General features: G+C 35.0%; 1 protein-coding gene across 4 annotated transcripts; it reads left to right on the forward strand.

Moving 5' to 3' along the window:
• Positions 1-769: 769 nt before the first annotated feature.
• On the forward strand, positions 770-21918 carry LOC125648307 (HCLS1-binding protein 3-like). Of its 4 annotated transcripts, none has more exons than XM_048875288.2 (8): positions 770-815; positions 13459-13525; positions 16957-17119; positions 17293-17500; positions 17638-17758; positions 19380-19486; positions 20545-20686; positions 21438-21918. In XM_048875288.2, exons 1-8 carry the CDS (start codon positions 785-787, stop codon positions 21772-21774), a joined length of 1176 nt encoding a protein of 391 aa, XP_048731245.2. In that variant the 5' UTR covers positions 770-784; the 3' UTR covers positions 21775-21918. The 4 variants fall into 4 exon arrangements, with proteins under 4 accessions (XP_048731245.2, XP_048731246.2, XP_048731247.2 ...); XM_048875289.2 differs by having other exon boundaries at positions 19383-19486; XM_048875290.2 differs by lacking the exons at positions 770-815; positions 13459-13525 and adding an exon at positions 16633-16735.
• The last annotated feature ends 529 nt before the right edge of the window (positions 21919-22447 follow it).

Here is a 22447-nt window from a genome sequence, read left to right on the forward strand (position 1 = left end):
CGCACTTTACAGGTACCCTCGCAAAACACGAGCCCACATACATTTACAACATGTTCGTCATATACATAGTTGATAATAGAAGTTCCATATTTGACAAGAAAGTTTGTTGAATACGGGAATTTTATTTGGAATCTGAAATATTGGCTTGTATATTCTTTCTTAAAATCAAATGATCCAAATAACAAATAAATAATCCCTTTTTGTGTATCGTTGTCGTTTCTGTTCACCTAGTATAGACATTTAAAAATACATGTCAAAAACTGCGGATCAGCTGTTCAACTTCAAGGGAAAGTTCTGTTCAACATCAGTATGTTTTTATGAATGGCCGTGTAAAGTAAGGGATAAACTCGACATCAAACAAAAGAATCTCAATCCGATTGCCGTGTTTATGTACGATGTAGCTATCTGAATTTCATGAGGATGAGAGAGAGAGAGAGAGAGAGAGAGAGAGAGAGAGAGAGAGAGAGAGTTTGTTTTCGGTGCGGGATTTATAGTGCCTCGGTGAATAGAAATGAAGTACTCTCGACAAATAGGGATTATATATTCGTTCTTCTGATCATTTTATCAATAAATTAACACATTATTTCCATTTCCATGTATGTCTCCATTGTTGTAGGAACCCGTGGGGATCCGGGTTAGAATAGGTCCTCAGTACCCCTTGCTTGACGTAAGAGGCGACTAAATGGGGCAGTCCTTCGGATGAGACCGAAAAAACGAGGATCCATGTCACAGCAGATGTGGCACGAAAAAGGTCCCTCCCTGCTTGAGAGGAACGTTAAACAATATGCAACCGACTGAACATTGCTGTGGTGCAGGTAAAGCGTTCCCTTGGTAACCGGCTTGGTTCGTTAAAGAACCCTCACAGCTAAGGTCGTGAGCGCTAAGCATTGGTCTCTATCTACAGTTGGTGAAGGGGCCTCCGTGGCCGAGTGGATAGAGCATCGCGCTCAAAATCACACGGCCTCTCACCTCTGTTAGCGTGAGTTCGAATCCCGCTCGCACCAGTAAGTGAGAAAGTTTCCCAGTTTACTTTCGGAAGGTCGTTGATCTCTTCCCAGGTACATTGTATCTGAGTTTTCTCTTCCACTAATAAAAACTGGGCGCCACCAGATAACTGAAAAATTGTTGAGTGTGGCGGAAAACATCAATCAATCAATCTTACAGATGGTGACCACTCAATATGAAGGTGACCACTCAATATGAAGGTGACCACTCAATATGAAGGGGTGATCACTCAATATGAAGGTGACCACTCAATATGAAGGTGATCACTCAATATGAAGGTGACCACTCAATATGAAGGTGATCACTCAATGAAGGTGACCACTCAATATGAAGGGGTGATCACTCAATATGAAGGTGACCACTCAATATGAAGGTGATCACTCAATATGAAGGTGACCACTCAATATGAAGGTGACCACTCAATATGAAGGTGACCACTCAATATGAAGGGGTGATCACTCAATATGAAGGTGACCACTCAATATGAAGGTGATCACTCAATATGAAGGTGACCACTCAATATGAAGGTGATCACTCAATGAAGGTGACCACTCAATATGAAGGTGATCACTCAATGAAGGTGACCACTCAATATGAAGGTGACCACTCAATATGAAGGTGATCACTCAATATGAAGGTGACCACTCAATATGAATGAAAACTTTTCGACGGGAGGTACATGTAAAACAACCAACCGCACTAGACAAGCTTTCGTGTTAAATATGTAATGTCTATTGCTGTGCTTGTGTACATCGTGCGTGTTCAGGTGGTAAGATTTGAGGCTACATAATTATTCACAACCTTGATACATTTTACATGTAGTGATGCATGTATTCATCGGAGACGATCTGAACTAGACCAGTGTATCAGTCACGTGTAACGAACGTGATAGAAAGCACGTAGTTTCCTTTTTAAAATCGTATCTTAAAGATATGGCGGATAGAGTTACTAGCTACGGGCATGCGCGAAAATTGTGGGGTATCCATAATGTCATGTCAGCTTTAACACGACTAATTGCCCAGCGGTATTGTGTAGTAGTGCGCAATGCTCTGCTCTCAACACCATATACTATTTTAGATACTACATGTAGTGTCACGATTTTCCCTTCCTACTGTTCAGATGTAAATTCATTCAATATTCATAGGATTTTTTATCCAGTTTTCAAAAACCCACCATCAGAAAGGTTAGGACATCTTGTTTTCACATCCTGATTTTTGTCTTACTTTAACTGAAAGGACCTCCCCAATTTAGGTGTGACATACGGCCCCCGATGATTTAGTAAAACATCAAAGTTTAAATCATGCAATTCACAATGCCCCAAGATGTTCAATGATACCTTAACTTAGAGGTTTTACATTTCATTTTACTGAAAAGTTCGTGAACAGTAAGAGCTACACCGTCTTATGAAATAGCGTTAGTCTGTTTTAGTTAGATCTCTATCAATATTCGTCGAATGACAGTCTTTGTTTATATCGAGCACGAGGTTGTTCAGATTGCTCCCCTCTAATATTGATCTTTTATTGTAATAAAGAACTTATATCTAAAGGGCAAGACTAGACAATTATGTGCTGGTGATGAAATTCATGAAATAAAATTAAAAATCTGTAAAAACAAAATATCCGTTTTCTTTCTATCTCATTTACCTGTATTGACCTCGGGCAGTAATTATGTAGTTTTCAGGCTAAGGGTGACCATTGAAAACTTACTTTTCTACCCGTTTCTTTCAATATCCCAGGAGAAAAAGGATTGCACACTTACTGGAGATTAATCAGATTAACGTATGTAAGAAAAATAAATTGTTCTTTGGAAAGAGGGATTACAAGCTTCAGCTAAAGTGGGAGATACGTTACATTTGATTCTTTTGGGATACGCTGTACTCTTAAGAGTAGTTACAAACACACCCACTACATCGTATCTTAAACTGCAAAACGGTTATACAGTGATATTATCTTACTGTATACTTCAGACACAGCAAAATAATTATTCTTTTTAAAAGTACCGCATTGTACATTACAGCAAAAATAAATGTTCTATTTTCAACCGATATCAATTTTGCCAACGGATAGCAATGCATTACCTGTAGCAATACTAGGAGGTGTTTCTCTGGCCACCTGAATAAGAAGAGAGAGAGTAAGAGCATTGACGGATCCAGAACCCCGTTCGGCAGGGGGGGGGGGGGGGGGGGGCACACGTCCTTCTATGCACATATCCTACCTACCCACATACCATCATTCACATATATACACAGTACAAACCCTTATCGAACTGCAAATAGTTTAAATTCACGTAGTTATGCACATCATCAAGTTTATATTAAACTTATCCTAATGCAGCTTACGAGCAGCTGGAGGAAACCTTAGAGAAAAATTCAATTGTTGCGTCCTGCATATGGAATGAGTGAAACATCTTACATAACATTTTAAAACCGAACGTCCGGCCCGTAGTCAGGAAATATTGGCGTACAAATGGTAATTTTGTCGCAGAATTTGATTACTAGTAGACATTTTAGTCAGGAATATTTTGTTGATTACAATATTACTTATTTTCGAAAAAGTCAATAGAAGTATGATTTTGAATGAAATTAAGATCAACATATATTAATTTCGTGCTGTATCTAAATCAGTTGTCTAACTAGAGCAAAGCTCAGAGAGGTCTTCCGTCGGAGCTGTGTGACATAACTTTTCAGTCCCAAAAATGAAGAAAAAATTACTATTTAGATTTATGAAATTTATGGCTCAGGACATACAATAAAGGTTTATAGCTGTTACCAATATTTTATCATACAACAACATTATGATAGCATAATATTCAGACTAAAGAGAATAATCCATCGAGTTTGAATTATTTATACATACAAATCAAATAAATTGCTCCCAAATCTTGAATATTTTATTAAACTTTAATATCTATCTGCGTAAATACATGTAGGTATATTATGTTCACAGTGCGCACAGAAGTCGCGTATGAATTTCACATTTCACGCCAGGGGCACGTGCCGAAGTTACATAATTTGGACCAGGAGTTCTGAATCAATGTTTAATCAAAGTCATTGTTTTTAAACAATAAAATAACAAATCATTTGAAATGAGACTGGTCGACCATGGGTTTCTGAATATTCTATACGCATGTTTAGATTTGGTTTAATCATGATTATAAACTATTGATTTCAAAACATGTTCAGAAATAATTCGTTATGTTTGTAAAATGTATCCATTTTCTTTTTCAAAACGAAAAATTTGAGTAAAGCTTGTGTGTTCAGTTAAAGTAGTGTGAAATCACATATCGCTAGTCCAGCAGCGATGAATCTCCGATATTAAACACACATTCAATTAGACATGATTGAGAAACGAACTGTATATTAAATTGCAGATTTTAAAATTGATGCCTGACTCAATGCTCTAGAGTTTTGAATTTAAAACAAATCAAACGTAAGACCAGGGACGTATAAACAAGTATATACATCCCCGGAAAGACTGAATTATTCGAAAAATCCAATATGATCAAAAACATAACATTCTGTGTTATATTTAGGACGACAATGTTTACCTGGTTCACACGCGATGTTCCTCGAGGCGGTTACGTAATTGTAAAGAAAAACAAACTCCGTGGTGTATGTAAGATGCGTGTAGTTAATGACTGAGTTATTCTATGTTTGAAGGTTTGTTTCTTCAATTAGATATATCGTTGTTTTAATAACAAACGTAGAAGAGATAACCTTTTCCTCTTTTTTCTTTGGAACGATTGTTTATATATTAAAGCTACTAAATTATATATATATATAAAAAAAAGAAAGTTGTCGATAGACGATTTTTAAAGGAACCATAGATCACGTTAAAACCTTATTTTAAAAGAATAGTAGCATTTCATGAAGTCAGATTTATCAATTAAAGCAAGTTTATTTAAGTTATACGAATATCCCCCCCCCCCTTCTCCTACCTAATGATACGGTTACCTGTTTGCGGGTTAAGCTTTTTACTCATATATAACACAATACTCGAGCAAAATATTTAAAGAACAACTTTTCCAGCGAAAGCCATATCGAAATATTTACCATTTTTGAGTTATAAAGCGAAAACTTTGAAGATCCCCAGATCCCTAATTGAAGGGGCCAGCCCCTTTTTAGGGATATCAAAAGAAAGCTCTTAACATTTTGCACAACTTTTGTTCTACACGTCTTAACAAAATATTTTAGTTTAAAAGATACAAAGGAAAATATGTGTAATTTTTTGCTCCTTTAGGCGTCCTAATTTTTTAACCCTGTCAACCACCATTTTGAACGCTGTAATCAAAAAACAAAAAACGATGTGCACAACTACAATGCTCCTACTTTTCATTTTCAATGCATTTTCTGCTCAAGCTTGTACAGTCTCGGAGCCTTTGTATGGAAACCAAAGCCCCTAAAATTTCATTCAAGGGGGAATAACTCGTGAACAGAAGGGGATTTCTGAAATGTAGTACATGATTTTAAAATTGTTCTGTAAAGTTTATAAACCCTAAAAATTTGAGCAAAATCCATGCAAAAATGAGCAAGATATGAAGCTTCAAAGTAAGCGTCTAGGAAAAAGAAAAAAAGAAAAGAATAATAAGAAGAATATCAGTAAAAGGTCTTCCGTTGTTACGGAAGACCTTAATTAGAGGTAGGTACCCCTATATTTCGTGTGTATTTCAGTAACTGACATAGCATCCATCCAGACCCTGGGAACTCCAGGTAAATAACACCTATGTTGTTGAGACAATGTCTACTTCCCAGGTCCGTTACGGTTTATTGTGTGGTGGTGACAATGTACTCGGTGATTTTCAGTACTATCATAGCTGTTGTCTCTCTCTCTCTCTCTCTGTATATCCACACGTAGCCATTCTCACAGCAAGAATAAGGAGTTCATATCCATGATAGCTTTTACAATTTGATAATTAACTCTTTACCTTAGTTTATGGCAAAAAAAGTACAATTTAATTGTTGTGTTAATTGGATTTTGAGATCCAACGACTGGGAGGCACAGATAAAGCCACCAGTGTGGAGAGAGAGAGAGAGAGAGAGAGAGAGAGAGAGAGAGAGAGAGAGAGAGAGGCAGGCAGAGAGAGAGAGAGAGAGAGAGAGAGAGAGAGAGAGAGAGAGAGAGAGAGGAGAGAGAGAGAGAGGATAGTAATTGGTAAGAACATGTTTGCAGTTAATTTAATTATTATCAATAAAATATTCAAAAACAAACATGAAATGACTTGTCCTCTGCTTCAGACTTTAGATAATGTCACTGAGAACAACCAAATTAGCATACACCATTTCATGACGAGAGATTTGTAAGTCACAGGTTTTTTGGAAAGATTTCGAAAAGAGGTCAATCGTAATTTTACGGATGATATATGTGATGTATGTCATAATACCCTCAGTGCGTGAGAAGAATTTAACAAAAAGTACAAATAGTTCGGGGTGTTTTTAATGAAAGGTCTCGGTACCTGAACTGCGATGCATGTACGTACTCAACAAATATATGCGTTGTTGCTCCAGCGGTACGTTCTCATTTCCGGTTGACTTGTTAAAATCAATGAGCAATGTGTGATTCATAATGAAGAAATTTGAATTTTCATGATACCAAGGTAGAATAGTAAATTATTGATTTTTGTATACTAAACTGTTGGCGTTTTATCAATTTCTTACCAACTGCATCGCTTGTTTTTTTAAAACGATTGATGATAATTTCCATGCTGAATATCAAGTAAATAATATCAATGGATTTTTACATGTTTAAAAAGAAAGAGAAATGGAAAAAAAACAAAGATTAAATCACTGTCGGATTCCAATCATACTGCATGCAAACGTAAAGCTGTATGGGGTGTATCGATTTACCATTATACTCTCAACGAAATAAAAAAGATGTTTGCTTAAATAGCAATAGGGTTCGGAATCTTGACTTCCGGAAATACGTTTAAGACTAAATTTCTTTGAATTTCAAGATGTAATCATTATATGGTTTATGTAAATGATAAATATAAGTTTTAGTCCGCGGATTCTAAGTACAGAAATTTTCCAAATTTCCTTAGCATTTGTCCTTGCAATATCAACAGATTTCGTAAATAAATCATATATAGAATTAAGTAACCACCATTCTAAAGGTTTTTAAACATTAACATACTCAGTAGTAAGGTACCTGAGGCGCTTTTGTAACGTTATTCATCTAGAGTCGTAAGTGTTCACCGAGATGTTGGTGAAAAGTAACAATTTTGCGTCTCGCGTGCTTCTCTCTAATAGTGAAATATTTAATATTCAACAAAGTCATCTTAGATCTAGTCTCTGATATTAGAGAAAGTATAGTGAAATATTTAATATTCAATAAAATCATCTTAGATCTAGTCTCCGATATTAGAGGCAGTGTCGACAGAACTGTCAGAAATATTGGGGTTTTTTTTATATCCAAAAATGGTTTGTTTGAATGTTAACCCCCCCCCCCCAACCTTTTTCTATTACTTTCTGTTAATCCGCCTTTCTTTATTTACTGAATATATTGGACAGATGTATCATGCACCATCAACGCTACTCTACTTTGATATGTTATCTGTAAATTCATGGGTCAGAAAATTGTGAAAAGTATGCAATAAATTCGTTTGAGATGTTTGAAATATGAATTAATAGTTTTTACATAAATCGTAACATTTTTTAATCATAAAATATATTCAATTATTATAGAAATTTGTCAATGTTCGGTTGGAAAAATCTTTGAACTACAAATACGTTGGTACAATTTCTCTATACATTCACTCTGTACAAGATCGCTTTATGAATGTGCAATGGTACTGATCTTAGCTCTCTGACGGTCTGGTCTGATCAAACATTTTCCCTGAGAGCTACAAATCTGCAGCTGCAATGGTACATGAGGTGCAATAATTATTGAGATAAAGGAATAATGAGAAAGCCAGAAGCAAAAACAACAGAGTATACATGTATATGTATGTATGTAAATAGGTCATGGATTAAGACAGACCAAATCATAGATTTCAAGAATTCGGAAAATTTTGACTACGTTTGGGTTTTCACTATAGTTTTGTTCAAGTTCAATCTTCATGCATATCTGATAAAGCTATGATAGTAGTCGTCGGCAACTTGTCTAGAATTACAAAGTGTCCATAATATATCACATAACGGAATAAATGACCGGCTTCCTGTCTCTTCCAGGAGCGGATGGTATGGTGTTCGAAACTTAGAAAGAATTTTCCTCAATTTATTACGTGACCTATTTAACATGACTTCTAGAAGATAACTCTTTCGGATACACTTATCTTTATTTCGTCTTTGTTTTACTGCAATAGTATAATCAATTTAATCTTCATAAAACATTTTTTTTTAAAATTGATTTTTCCATACATGAGATAATTCATACAGATTAAATATATAACGTATATATACAGTTAGTCTATGGTTTTTTTGGGGGGTGGGGGGGTGGGGGGTGGGGTCTTCAACAGGGTGTTGTATGAATAAGTATGTCAATGAAATGAAACCAATTCTGGGTTTTTTGAATTTGTAAATAAATTTAACTAGTAGGAAATCATTCTAGTATTTAAAAAAAAATTACATAAAGAGGAAGCACCTGTTTCGCCATATACACATGTACCATACATCTCGGAATGCTGCTTTTTAAACTAAGATATACTCGTTCAATAATATAGAGATTATGAAAACCTTCAATTTTACAATCATGGAGAAAATCTGGTACAGCAAACGTTTAGGTTTTCGTAGCGCATCATATATTGATTTTTGGGCTTGTTCACGTTAATGTTTCTTTAGTTTGTTTTGCAAAAAGAACTTGATAATGCACAAATAATTGAATCTCTCTAACGTTTTGAATAAGCTTGTCCTTGACGTAGAATGGTTTCTTAGGCATGGGGACTTTTGAGAAGGTCAATTTTGGGGTTTTATTCATATCAAAGTTAACTTCCAATTCGAACAGTGTTTCAAAATAATTAAGGGCATTTTGCAAATTAGATTCTGCCATAATTACAGTGTCTTCAGCATAAAACGATACAAAAAGTATTGACGGCAATTGTAAATTATTTTCTTTTGCATTATTCATACTATGTAAACCAACTAGATTTTTATAAACAAGATAATTTTGTAAGCTATTAATTAATAGGCATGCATAATGAAAATAAAATTTGAAATCGGTATATTTGTTGTATGAAAATATCGATAATTATGATGTCAATCATATTAATTCAAGTGATTAATAAAAAAAAAAAAAAAGTCTTAAGTTTCTTTCATGGGATTTGAAACAATCTATGAATTAAACATAAGTATTGAATATATGCCAGTACATACAAATCTAAGAGCAGCTCGTGAAGAAACGATTGCATACATGTAAAACTGTCTGAAATGACATGCAACATAATAGTTAATCGGTTTAGAGTTCGACTCGACATGAAATAAAACCCACAAGTCACCATCTGCAGATAGCCACACTCTTTTATTGAAATTCTTTTCACATGATCGCCTAGATAAAATCTAACGGAAGGGTAAAAATTTTATTACATTGATCCGTGATTTTATACAGATGATTTGCAATAAAAGTAATGTTAGTCTAAAGAATTTCAGCTTTGCAATTGGAAAATGAATTAATATAAAAAGTGAAATGAAATATATTCATTTTCCATATTAATTTGCATGTTTTACATATTAAAATATGACGCTTAAAGTAATTCCACCCTCCTGTGATGTCATCAGATTTTGCAAAGTCAATGGTTTATTTAAATTTATGCATGATAGGAGCGTACCTTTTGTTGGAGTCTTTTTCGATAGTTATTGTAAAAAATCTTGTTAAAAATAAAATATTTCAAAAGTTTAACTTATTGATGTATAATCAATGACAAGTTTCAAGATATTGAATCCAAGGGCAATAACTCTGTTTTTATTGATTTCTCTATCAAGTCTATTATGCGATAGATTTCCTTTATTTTCACAGACATTTTGTATATTTTTGTGAAGAAACAGTTTTATGAAATTGTTATAAATGCTATTATACCGTCATAACCAGTTTTTATTGAATTTTGATAACGTTGTTTAAGGAAAATTGCAATTTTCTGACGGTGATATATGATTCTGTTTATGTATGTCTCGCATCTTTAAAAGTGTGATGACCTATATATTTTATTTGATAATTTGTTAGTTTGAACTCTAATAAATGGATATAAGTACACTTTTTAAACTTGTATCAGATAAAACTGCGAGTATGGATTTACCTTAATATATTCAATTTCTTTTATTTGTCTTGATGGTCGAGCGATCTAGCACACAGGTCACACTCTGCTAGAAGATTTGGATCTGCAGGTCTCGAGTTCAACCCTGGATATTTAGGGCGAAAGGGGATATCGGATATCCATACACATTGTTTGTATCGTTGGTCATTTTAGTGCTTTGAATGTGTGTGTGTGTGTGTGTGTATGTATATATATATATATATATATATATATATATATATATATATATATATATATATATATATTTTAAATATGAAAAGAAAACACAGAAATCCTCCGTAAAGCTTTAGCGCTTTCATTACATCTTCAGAAGCTTTACAAAAATGTATACATAGCAGTATCATAGTCTTCTATATATATATATATAATTCAATAAAAAAAAAAAAAAGCAGGAAAATATGCAGTTCCAAAATATATTTAAATCACTAGCGCTTTCTGGATTTTAACATCCATCCTCAGGTGAATACAAATATTGAATATTATTGGGTATTCAATATTTGTATTCATCTGAGGATGGATGTTATACTTTGACCTCAAAAAGGCAAATTTCCACCCGTGTATACACTCTTTGATCTAATCACCCACTACACCGTCTATACTGAGACACACTAAGCGCTGTTATATGTACATTTATACATGATTGTTGATAGATCAATCGATTGATTGATTTGAATGTCAATTTTATTACAACAAATGTTTCAAGACAACGGGATAAATATCACCACAAAGACACTGTGTAATCTTATGAAAAGTGGTATGAACTTATTCTGCAAACAGGAAATTCACTTTCAAAGTATTGATGTGTACCTGGGCGTTGTTTAAATGTTCGCATGTTTTTCATTATTCTACGTTTATTGGTGTCATTTGATAAAAGCATATCCATCGATAGTGCACTTCATTTGATTTATTCAAGGGCGACTTCAAAAACCAAGTTTACGGAAACTTAATTATTCTGTCGGAAAGTTTGATAAATATAGTGAATTGATACCTGCATGGCAAATTCGTATTTAAATAAGACGTGTCTCACGTAATTTTTATATCTGCATTTCTTTATAAAATCTTTAGCCTGCATAAAATTTGTTTAAACACCCATCGTTCGCTAAGTAGCTTGGTATCCAGTCATATGTCATTCAAATTTGCATACGCATTGTCAAATTAAACATTTTACACAATAAATTCACAATCTGCATCAATAACACATCACATGAAGAGGCAATGAAGACTGGGCGGTAACAGACTTCGTGTCCTTAGAGACGAAACAACCAGCGAGGCGTAACTAAGCATTCAGACATACGTAACTAGCTTTAGAATAGGTTCTTATACATAAATGACATTTGCAGATTTCTTCAAAAGAATTTCCCACAGTATATTTCAATGCTAGCATGATCTAGAAATACGTGTAAAATGTGCTGTTTTAGTGTCTTAAAGGTAATTTACATACATGCATAATTTCCTGATATCAAATATTCGATTTTCTTGTGTGAAATGATTAAAAAATCATTTGGAATTTTGAAAAATAAACTTTTGATATTAGAGAATCAAATTCTGGTATCAAATTTTTAACCAATATGGTTGCAAGAGCTTATACCAGTAATGAATATTGCCTTGATCTCTAGGAATTAAAATGTGAATTCTCAAAGACAATAAACCCAATGCGAAAGAAAAAGAGAGAGAGAGAGAGAGAGAGAGAGAGAGAGAGAGAGAGAGAGAGGGAGAGAAGGGGGGTGGTACTACGGACATGGATTTCAGAGCATTGTTTACATCTATATTGAACCGGGGATTTCAAATTAGTGAAGTCAACTCAATCTGTTTCCTAAGTAATATTGTTTACATTGCATTCATTTCTAATATCAGCAAGAGCGGCGCTGACCATTGATGCTTCCAATCATATAAAACTCAACATTTATATTATTATCCTGCCAATACCTAGATTCACAGGACCGCACCGAATACGTAGATGCAGGAACTAACCAACTTGAAAAGCATTCATTTAAGCTGGTTCTGTCAACATTTGCTCGTAATAATTTTATGATATAAAAATTATTTTTTCATATCAGAAATTCAAAGAATATTCTTTAGCAGAAAATAGATAGATATTTTGATATCAGGTATACGAATTTTTAGATATATGAAATAATGATTTTTTAATGCTAAAAAGTCAAAGTATAATTCAATATCTGATAATCAGTAAATATTCTGATGTCAAACATCATAATTGTTCTGAAAAAATTCAGTTCTTTGCTATCAGAAAATAATTTCTCGACATAAAAAAAAAACCTTGAAAAAACTTATATAGATCTAACTGCAGAACTGTAGCTCTCTGAAAAAATATTTTGACATAATGTCAAAATATTTTTTCAGAGAGCTACAGTTCTGCAGCTAATATAGATCTAGCACCACGGCTGATGATTTGAAAACCCAATCCACACATATTGAAGGTTGCATATTACATTTATTATTGTGAAATCAATATTCTTTAGATATGTTTTGAAGATTTTCCCTGTTTCTATACATGTATTAAACTTTCGACCTGACCCCACCCCCATTTTCCAAACTGTATAAGCTATATATACCTTTATCAACTTCCGGTGCACCGTTTTTCGGCGAAAGGCCCGAGGTCGACATATTGTAACCTTAGCTCTTGGACATAGGACAAGGGTGTAAAAACCCAGACATTGCCCCCAAAAATCGCCTCAGGGACTAGTGTTTGGTCTATCATGAACAAATCTTTATGAGACTGGGTTTTTTTGGTTGTTGTTTTTTTTTTATTTTTTATTTTTTTTTTTTGGTTGTTGCAAGGTTCTTATTTCTAAATTTTAACATTTAATGATCCCTTTACTACTGTGAAATCATACAATTACCTTAAAAGAATTTAAAGGCTAAATTGACCGTTAATTGTATACATACGTTTTAAAATCTAATATAAAAGAGATTTCGCGTAAGTTTAATCATCATTTCTAAATTATTTACCCATGGACGAAGTTATCGTCCCTACATTTTAACAATACTCAAACCGAGAAAAATTGGAAATTTCACAAAGAAAATTAAATCATTTTACAACAGACAGCCAGACATTCTACAATCTTATAACGTATGACAAAACTTTGGCTGAACTTTTTAAACGAATAGAGGGAAAGGTATTCTGGTGCACTGTTATTATACAACTTATATATTTGCCTTCTCGTCACCACTAAAATTATTTTGTGTTGATAGTGATACCGGAACAAAATTGTGGAGCGGTGTGCTGTATGAAGTCATGCACCCCGAATGACACCACAAGGTAATGTGTCAAATTCAAGAACGATTTCAATGTCATATTGAGAATGTTATGTCTAGGGTTTTAATATAAACCAGCATTAAAGAGATTTTATTTAAATTTTCACTGGTTCAAGTATTCTGACGTCTTTTCCCACGAATAATGTTTTCACGATATATTTGGCGTCCTTTTCATTCACCAGCAGCTACTGATATTGCTTGTTTTTCTGATTCATCAAAATTAAATTAAAAATTGTAATAATCCCGGATACAGACACGAGAACCAGATGTTAATACTGACCGAATATTTCAATTGCAAACCCTTGATACATTGGTAATTACACAGAAAGAAGTACCGATATCTGAACACAGTTGAAAAGCGAGTGATTTTAGCAAAGCTGTTCTCTGATCTCTCTCTCTCTCTCTTAATGAATCCACCTTATTTATCCATACAAAAAACCTTTCAACTAACTGAAGACGAAAATCTCGTTCCTTCTTACGACCAAACATGTCTGTCTTTAGTAATGCAGATCTCAATGCATGTTGCACAGAGTTTCTGTTAACATTCAGAAATCTTCGTTTTAATGGTACAGTATCTTCACGCCTATTCTCTCTTTTTATAAATCTAATTATTTATTCAATTTTGTTAATAAACCCACCGACTCTTATAAGGCAAACTATCGTATCTGCTTTTATTTATCATAGCTTAAAAATATCACAGTTAGATATTCAATGCCACGTCAGAAATAGAAGCTCTGGGAATATCCACGCGAGAGAGCCCATGAAAGACGATGTACGCTTGATAAGAGGGATAACTCTTACAACAAATTATTGAAGCTTCAAACGAAAGTAATATAAATTCGATAGATTCTTTCTAAATCTTTCCTTAAATCCGTGGCCTTGTCATTCAGTTATCTACCTTTGTCCCATTTTACCCCTCTCCACACACTTGGGTCTGGCCTGCGTCACTACATCGGTGTAAGAGGACAGCTTTCCCGGTAGGGATCCGGGTTAGAATACCCTTGCTTGACGTAAGAGGTGAATAAATGGGGCAATCCTTGGGATGAGACCGCAAAAACTGAGGTCCCATGTCACAGTAGGTGTGGCACGATAAAGATCCCTCCCTGCTCAATGGTCATAAGCGCCGAGCACAAGCCTGAATTTTGCAGCCCCTCACCGGCAATGGTGACGTCTCCATATGAGTGAAATATTTTCGAGAGAGACGTTAAACAGTCAAATATAAGTAAATCAAATCAAAGAATTTTTCACTCATATCGAGACGTCACCAGTACTACTTTGCTTGGCGCTTGCGGCCGTAGCAGTGAGGGTTCTGTAATGTATCAATGCCTCCCGTGACACGGGACATCCAGGGTTTTTTTAAAGGTCATATCCAAAAGACCCGTGAATCTCACTTCTAAATGCCGAGTGTTTGGCGAAGGAGCAATAGCTACCTATGTTTACGTCTTTAGCGAACTCTCTAATACTGAGCTACCGCGACTGGTCACTACAAGCTGTATTCAGTGTAAGATGCACAAGCTGTACTCGGTGTAAGATGACATCACTATATACAAGCTGTACTCGGTGTAAGATGACATCACTATATACAAGCTGTACTCGGTGTAAGTTGACATCACTATATACAAGCTGTACTCGGTGTAAGATGACATCACTATATACAAGCTGTATTCGGTGTAAGATGACATCACTATATACAAGTTGTACTCGGTGTAAGATGACATCACTATATACAAGCTGTACTCGGTGTAAGTTGACATCACTACAAGCTGTACTCGGTGTAAGATGACATCACTATATACAAGCTGTACTCGGTGTAAGTTGACATCACTATATACAAGCTGTACTCGGTGTAAGATGACATCACTATATACAAGCTGTACTCGGTGTAAGTTGACATCACTATATACAAGCTGTACTCGGTGTAAGATGACATCACTATATACAAGTTGTACTCGGTGTAAGTTGACATCACTATATACAAGCTGTACTCGGTGTAAGATGACATCACTATATACAAGTTGTACTCGGTGTAAGTTGACATCACTATATACAAGCTGTACTCGGTGTAAGATGACATCACTATATACAAGCCACTATATACAAGCTGTACTCGGTGTAAGATGACATCACTATATACAAGCTGTACTCGGTGTAAGATGACATCACTATATACAAGCTGTACTCGGTGAAAGATGACATCACTATATACAAGCTGTACTCGGTGTAAGATGACATCACTATATACAAGCTGTACTCGGTGTAAGATGACATCACTATATACAAGCTGTACTCGGTGTAAGATGACATCACTATATACAAACTGTACTCGGTGTAAGATGACATCACTACAAGCTGTACTCGGTGTAAGATGACATCAATATATACAAGCTGTACTCGGTGAAAGATGACATTACTTAAAACTCTACTCGGTGTAAGGTGACAGCACATAGTAAGAGGATTGGAAACATGATACTACATGCACTTCATGATATAACTTTATGTTTATGGAAATAAGTCATTATATGAAATACATATTTATTCCCAATTCTATCCCCCCACCCCCTCTCATTTCATAAACAACAACAACGAAAGAAAATAACCGAATATTGCAATTGTTTGCTTAAAGTTACCTAGTATTGTAATAGTTTTGTAACAAAGAAATGTTGGCACTTTGATGAATGGATATTTTTTTCAGGTTTTTGGATTAACCCCTAAAGGTGACATATTCTCGTTTCATAGCATTTTCGGTGAATTAAAACAAAATATAAATAGGGAACGATTCGTCCTGCTCTTCCATCCTTTCTAAAATGTTTTTTTTTTTCGCATTTAGTATGCTGTCTTACTGAAAATTATGAACGCTAATTTGTTGGGTTTGAAATAAAAGTTCAACAATATATTTACAATAAGTATGCATCAAGAAATATTATATGTAATGATTTGATATATATCAGGGACACAATTAGCAGAAATTAGTAACTTCTTTAAGTCTTGTGTGAGTTATATAACATTGATATTTTATCTCATAGGTCGCAATACCATTTTATTAATCACAGATACCGAGTATAAGCGTTTCAAACCTTGCCAACAAGACAATGGTTATTTAAAAATCGGGCTCGATGTTACAATTATCTTTAACAGCGTAAACAATTTTACCAACATGTGAATAGTGGGCGTTTCTATTCGCAATAAAAATGCCTTTTGCAACAGTGACTGTCAGGTATTTTTACCATATAGAATTTTACCTAATTCTATTTCCTATTTCTCTTCGAATCCATGCAACTTTTTCCATAAAAATTATGGAGATGGAAAATTCCTTTCAACTTTCGATATATTTACACGAGAATGTCTATACATGCATAAAAGTTGATCTAATATTTGCACAAGGATTGAGAAGATTAGAATATAGGCTATATGCATTGTGTATTTGTCTTCATATAGGGAGTTAAAAAACAAAGAAACGGGCATTGACGTAACCATTCCACGCGTCACACAAGAGAAGGGGCTTTTGCAATCAACGTACGAATATCAAGTTGTGGTAGTGTCCAATCTGCCGTACTTCAAGAGTCCAAAGCATAAGGAAAATGATGTTGTTCAGTTCATGGTACAACTACTTAGTCATGAAATCAGGCTAACCATACGCCAAAATATAATAGGGGGAATAAACAAATGATAGTGTTTCAAAATTCCTCATTTGTTTACTGTCGTATTGATGTAAAAAAGAAATGATAAACAAAGTTCTGCATGATGAGCTTTCCTCATATTTTATTGTTACAGGTAAAAAAGAAGTTCTCGGTGTTTGAGGATCTGTGGTTGAAAATTTATGAGAAATACCCTGCCACAGTACTACCTCCACTTCCAAAGAAAACCCTTTTGGTGAATGACAAAGTGGCCACAGACAGAAGGGCGGGGCTGGAAAGATTCCTCAGCTTTCTGGCCTGTACGCCGAAAATCTGTACATCCTCCCTGCTGCTTGAATTTTTAGGTAGGGACGTCAGACTCCTAAATACCGTATAACTGTTCATCCACGCTTGTCAATATTTTAAGATTGTATTAATGTCCACACATAAAGAAATATTAATTTATTACGTCATTGATATTGATGTGTAAGTCCTGTTTCAGGTGTAAACGCAATAAAGGCGGGTAAATTCACAAAGGAAGGACTGAAAGGTGAGGGAGGAACTGGAGAGAATGAAGCAGAGAAGGGGGACACGGAGAACATACCGTCAGACACAGGAAAAAGGTGAATAGTAGATATCAGACAAAAGGTGAATAGTAGATATCAGACCAGGCAAAAGGTGAATAGTAGATATCAGACACAGACAAAAGGTGAATAGTAGATATCAGACACAGACAAAAGGTGAATAGTAGATATCAGACACAGACAAAAGGTGAATAGTAGATATCAGACAAAAGGTGAATAGTAGATACATGTATTAGACAAAAGGTGAATAGTAGATATCAGACCAGGCAAAAGGTGAATAGTAGATGTCAGACCAGGCAAAAGATGAATAGTAGATATCAGACACAGGCAAAAGGTGAATAGTAGATGTAAGACAAACATACCATCAGACACAGGCAAAAGGTGAATAGTAGATATCAGACCAGGCAAAAGGTGAATAGTAGATGTAAGACACAGACAAAAGGTGAATAGTAGATGTAAGACACAGACAAAAGGTGAATAGTAGATATCAGACAAAAGGTGAATAGTAGATATCAGACCAGGCAAAAGGTGAATAGTAGATGTCAGACCAGGCAAAAGGTGAATAGTAGATGTAAGACAAACATACCATCAGACACAGGCAAAAGGTGAATAGTAGATATCAGACCAGGCAAAAGGTGAATAGTAGATGTAAGACAAACATACCATCAGACACAGGCAAAAGGTGAATAGTAGATATCAGACCAGGCAAAAGGTGAATAGTAGATATCAGACACAGACAAAAGGTGAATAGTAGATATCAGACGAACATAGGTATGTTTGTCTGATATCTACTATACTACTATTATACTATGGTATCAGATACTTGCAGATAGTAAGATCGTTAACAATCAAACTAAGATGTTAGATCCGCTCGCATACATAGCATTATGCATGCCAGTATGCAAGCGGATCTAACATCTAATTTTGATCAAATTGGACCTGTAGGCAATGTAGAGGGCGTACCATTAGATACAGGCGAAAGGTAAGATATGGATATTAGATATATACACCATCAGATGCAAGTAATTGGTAAGATGTTCATGTCAGACAAACATACCGCTGAACACAGGCAAAACGGTAACAGGTGGACAAAGGACAAACAGAAAGTACATATTTTACACGTGGTCTCTACAATCCTGCTAATTCAGTCTCACATGTTAGCGGTGACTCATAAATGTTGAGAATCTGATACGTATTAATTTTATCATTTATCCTATTGGCAATGACAAACCCGCTCCCGACAGGAGGAAACACTTGGATCGAGTGTACCGTACCTTACGCGGCTTTGTGGCTTCTATGCTATAACTGATATTTAACAATTTTCTTTGTAAAAGGTGAGGTTTAGATTAAAAATAAGTTTGTTATAGGCATAGTACATGCGATCCAAAAGTCTCGCGATATTGAAGTGCCTATGACGGAATCCTGGTTAAAATTTTGGACCAGAGATGGTAAAGTTTTGCTCATTTTGTCACCTTCATGATGAATACAACTACCTGGTTTTGCTCAAACTTAATGTTTTATGATTCATACTATTTAGAAAAATATTCTTTCTTTAACATCGTCTGCATCTGCGTTTATTCTCCTGATATTTTGCTGTACCTATTTGATAATTGATTTATTGCACTCCCAAACATGTTCTGAAATTCGTATGTTTTAACAGTAGCGGTCTTTTCGGGGATGACGACGAGGATGAAGATGACGAGGACTTGTTCGATCAGAAGGATACAGAGGATGTTTCAGAGATTCTACAATCTACAACAGATATAGGTCAGTGGTTACTTGTTATCATTTCATACATTTTATTATTAAAATTTACCCCCCCCCCCCCGGTCAATTTTTTTTTACACTCCTGTAAATCACCAAAACTTTAAAACAGCCCTGCTATTTCACCCAAAGGACCTCCCCACTTTAGCTGTAGCTTGTGGTCCCTTTTTGCCATCCCTCTTTTCAAAGAAAATCGACTTATTTATTATACTTTTTTGGTAAACACTGATGTGTCTCTAGTAACTGTACAGTCCTTTTCCCCCATGGATATTGGAAGTTAAGGGTAGAAAAATAGGTTTTAAATGGTCATCCTTAGCCTGAAAACTACAGAATTACTGCCCGAGGTCAATACAGGTAAATGAGGTAGAATGAAAACGTATAGTTTTTTTTGGTATTTATTTTTATGAATTTCATCACCAGCACAAGATTGTTCAGTCTTATAAATTTCGGATATAATTTCCTGTATTACAAAAAAGGCTTATAATAGAAAAGAGAAATTCAGACAACCTTGTCCTCGATATAGATAAAGGATTTAAAAACCGGTCATTTGATGAAAATTAATAGAGAGTTAACAAAAACAGACAAACCCAATTTCTAAAGACTGTTGATGTTAACAAAGTTTTCAGTCATATAAAACAAACTCCTAAGTCAAGGTATTATCGAACATCTGGGAGTATTTTAAATTGCATAATTCAAACTTTGATGTTTTACTAAATCATCGGGAGTCGTATGTCACAGCTAAAGTTGTGAGGTCCTTTCCATTTGTAAGAACAAAATATTGATTATGCATGTGCATTGTATGTGAAATGTCGCGAGAAATTAGACATGTATATTATGGTAAACCGCCGTGTGTGACATTAAATGATTTAAATACCGAAAAGGAAATTTGGAGGTTGATTAAGCAGATGGAATGATGCATGTATGGTTTTTCATTATTTCACAAGAAATCTAGAGGACCAATGATCTCACGAGAAAAAAAACTGCTGTTTTAGATGGTAGATCTAGTTTAGTTTGTTATTGTTGGAACTAATTTTAAAAATGTGATTCATCACGTGACACAGATGTAGAAACCAGACTGTTCGACTATCCCGTTCTCGGTGGTGACAATGAGGAAGGTGAAAATTTCTTCCTGGAATCAGAGAGCAAAGAGGATGAGTTGAACCCTGCATTAGATGAACAAGAAGATAACTCTGAGCTTTTAAAGTACGTCTCCTTCAGTTTCAGAGAAAAATACCCCTTAAACATTCTTGAAAAGCATAATTAAATCACAATACACATGTATAATTTTCAACATAATTATTTCTTGTAACATAGTTTTTTAACACTTGTACCTTTAAAAGAGTGTATTTAATCATAGACTGTAGACCAAATTTTATTCGCGTGCGAAACATTTTGGCGAGAATCTCGTCATAACAAAGATTTCTCGTCGCGAAATCGTCGGTCTTTTAATACTTCATGTATTTCTGAAATCTTATCTCGGTCGTTTAATGGGTATCTGAGTAGCACAGATGTAGTGCTGTCGCTTCTCACCACTGCGACCCGAGTTCGATCCCCGTGATCGAAGTGGTTGTTTTGAGAGGTTATGGATCGGACACGTGGGTTTCCTCCGAGTACTCCGGTTTCCTCCCACATAATATTTCTCCAACATAATGACCCCTTAGCTCAAACAACCGTGCATCAAAGGACCCCATCGGAAATAAGCTTTCGAGCTTTTATGGGTTATCATTTGTATGTACGTATCATTGTATATGGATATATTGAATATACATTTGTATCTAGTCGCGAATATTAGTCGCTGCGAACCAATTCATCACTAGTAAATTGCGAAATAAAGTTGTCGCAAATACAAGTTGGTTTACAGTAAACATTATTAAGATTGTTTTTTATATAAATAAAACACTGAATCGGATTGAGTAATGCATTTTTTGTAAAGTGTTTGATGCATTTTTAATAGTGTTCAGGATGACTTGGACAATTTGTTTTTGGATCAATCGAAAACCGACAAAACCAGTGACGTATCCAGGAACAGTCAAGTCAAACCTAAACCAGCCTTAAGACCAAAACCAGATACAAAGACACCAAAGGAACTAGATAATCCAAAACCAGCGATACATCCCAAGCCAAAGGTCAGTTCTAAACCAACACTGAAACCAAAACCTGTTTTGAAGCAGCTGTCTGCCGATGCCCAAAATGAGGCCGTTTCCGATATCGGTGACCTAGATACGGATGATATAATGAAATACATCCTGAAAGCTGAAGAAACGGAGGAAGAAACGGATTTGTTTTCATGATTAACGAAACTTGCCATAAGATATGCAGCAAAAATTGTGTGCTAAAAGTGACATTTGTGTTGGAATCTATGATGTGTACACAGATATGAACATGGTTATTTTTTCATTGCCTGTGTGTTTGATAAATTGTTTTGATAAATCTAGTTTTTTTTGTGTTTGTTTTTGTGTATGTGTTAAAGTTGTTTGATAAATTTAGTTTTTAGGTTGTTTTAGTTAGTATAGCTTTATGACTTATTAAGCTGGGGTGCTTCACACTTTCAAAAGCTTTTATTTGAGGTACACAAAGTGATGAAAAAAAAGTCAAACAATCTACCAGGTACATCACCAGATTATAAATTAACGGGGACTGTAAAACCAAAATAGAGGCAACTAACAGCAATGTCCGACCCGTGAGATCCTGTAGAGGGAGCAGGGGTCACACATCCGAGTGTTTCGTCCCATATCACAACTCTTCTTTATCTTTCTCAGAGATTATATATAAAGCGTTGCTAATCAACGCCTAGTTGCATGTTATAAATAATTCTATGTTCAACTAAACAATTCATTGTAGCGATCCAAGGTGTGAAGATACAGTGGTCTTCTTGTTCGCACAATCCTTAGCTAAGTATTTGTACGTATGTCAAAGAAGAGTCGGGGGTTGTTTCAACTCTTCTAAAATTATGACATGTTGGAG

This window comes from Ostrea edulis, chromosome 6, assembly GCF_947568905.1.
Source record: "Ostrea edulis chromosome 6, xbOstEdul1.1, whole genome shotgun sequence".
NCBI classification, from domain to species: Eukaryota; Metazoa; Mollusca; class Bivalvia; order Ostreida; family Ostreidae; genus Ostrea; species Ostrea edulis.

Bases quoted from the DNA above. Each gene is read 5' to 3' on its own strand.
- LOC125648307 (XM_048875288.2), top strand. From the start codon at position 785: ATGCAACCGACTGAACATTGCTGTGGTGCAG. The intron at 816-13,458 runs GTAAAGCGTTCC...TTGTGTTGATAG, and splicing joins TGAACATTGCTGTGGTGCAG to TGATACCGGAACAAAATTGT. The intron at 20,687-21,437 runs GTACGTCTCCTT...CATTTTTAATAG, and splicing joins GATAACTCTGAGCTTTTAAA to TGTTCAGGATGACTTGGACA.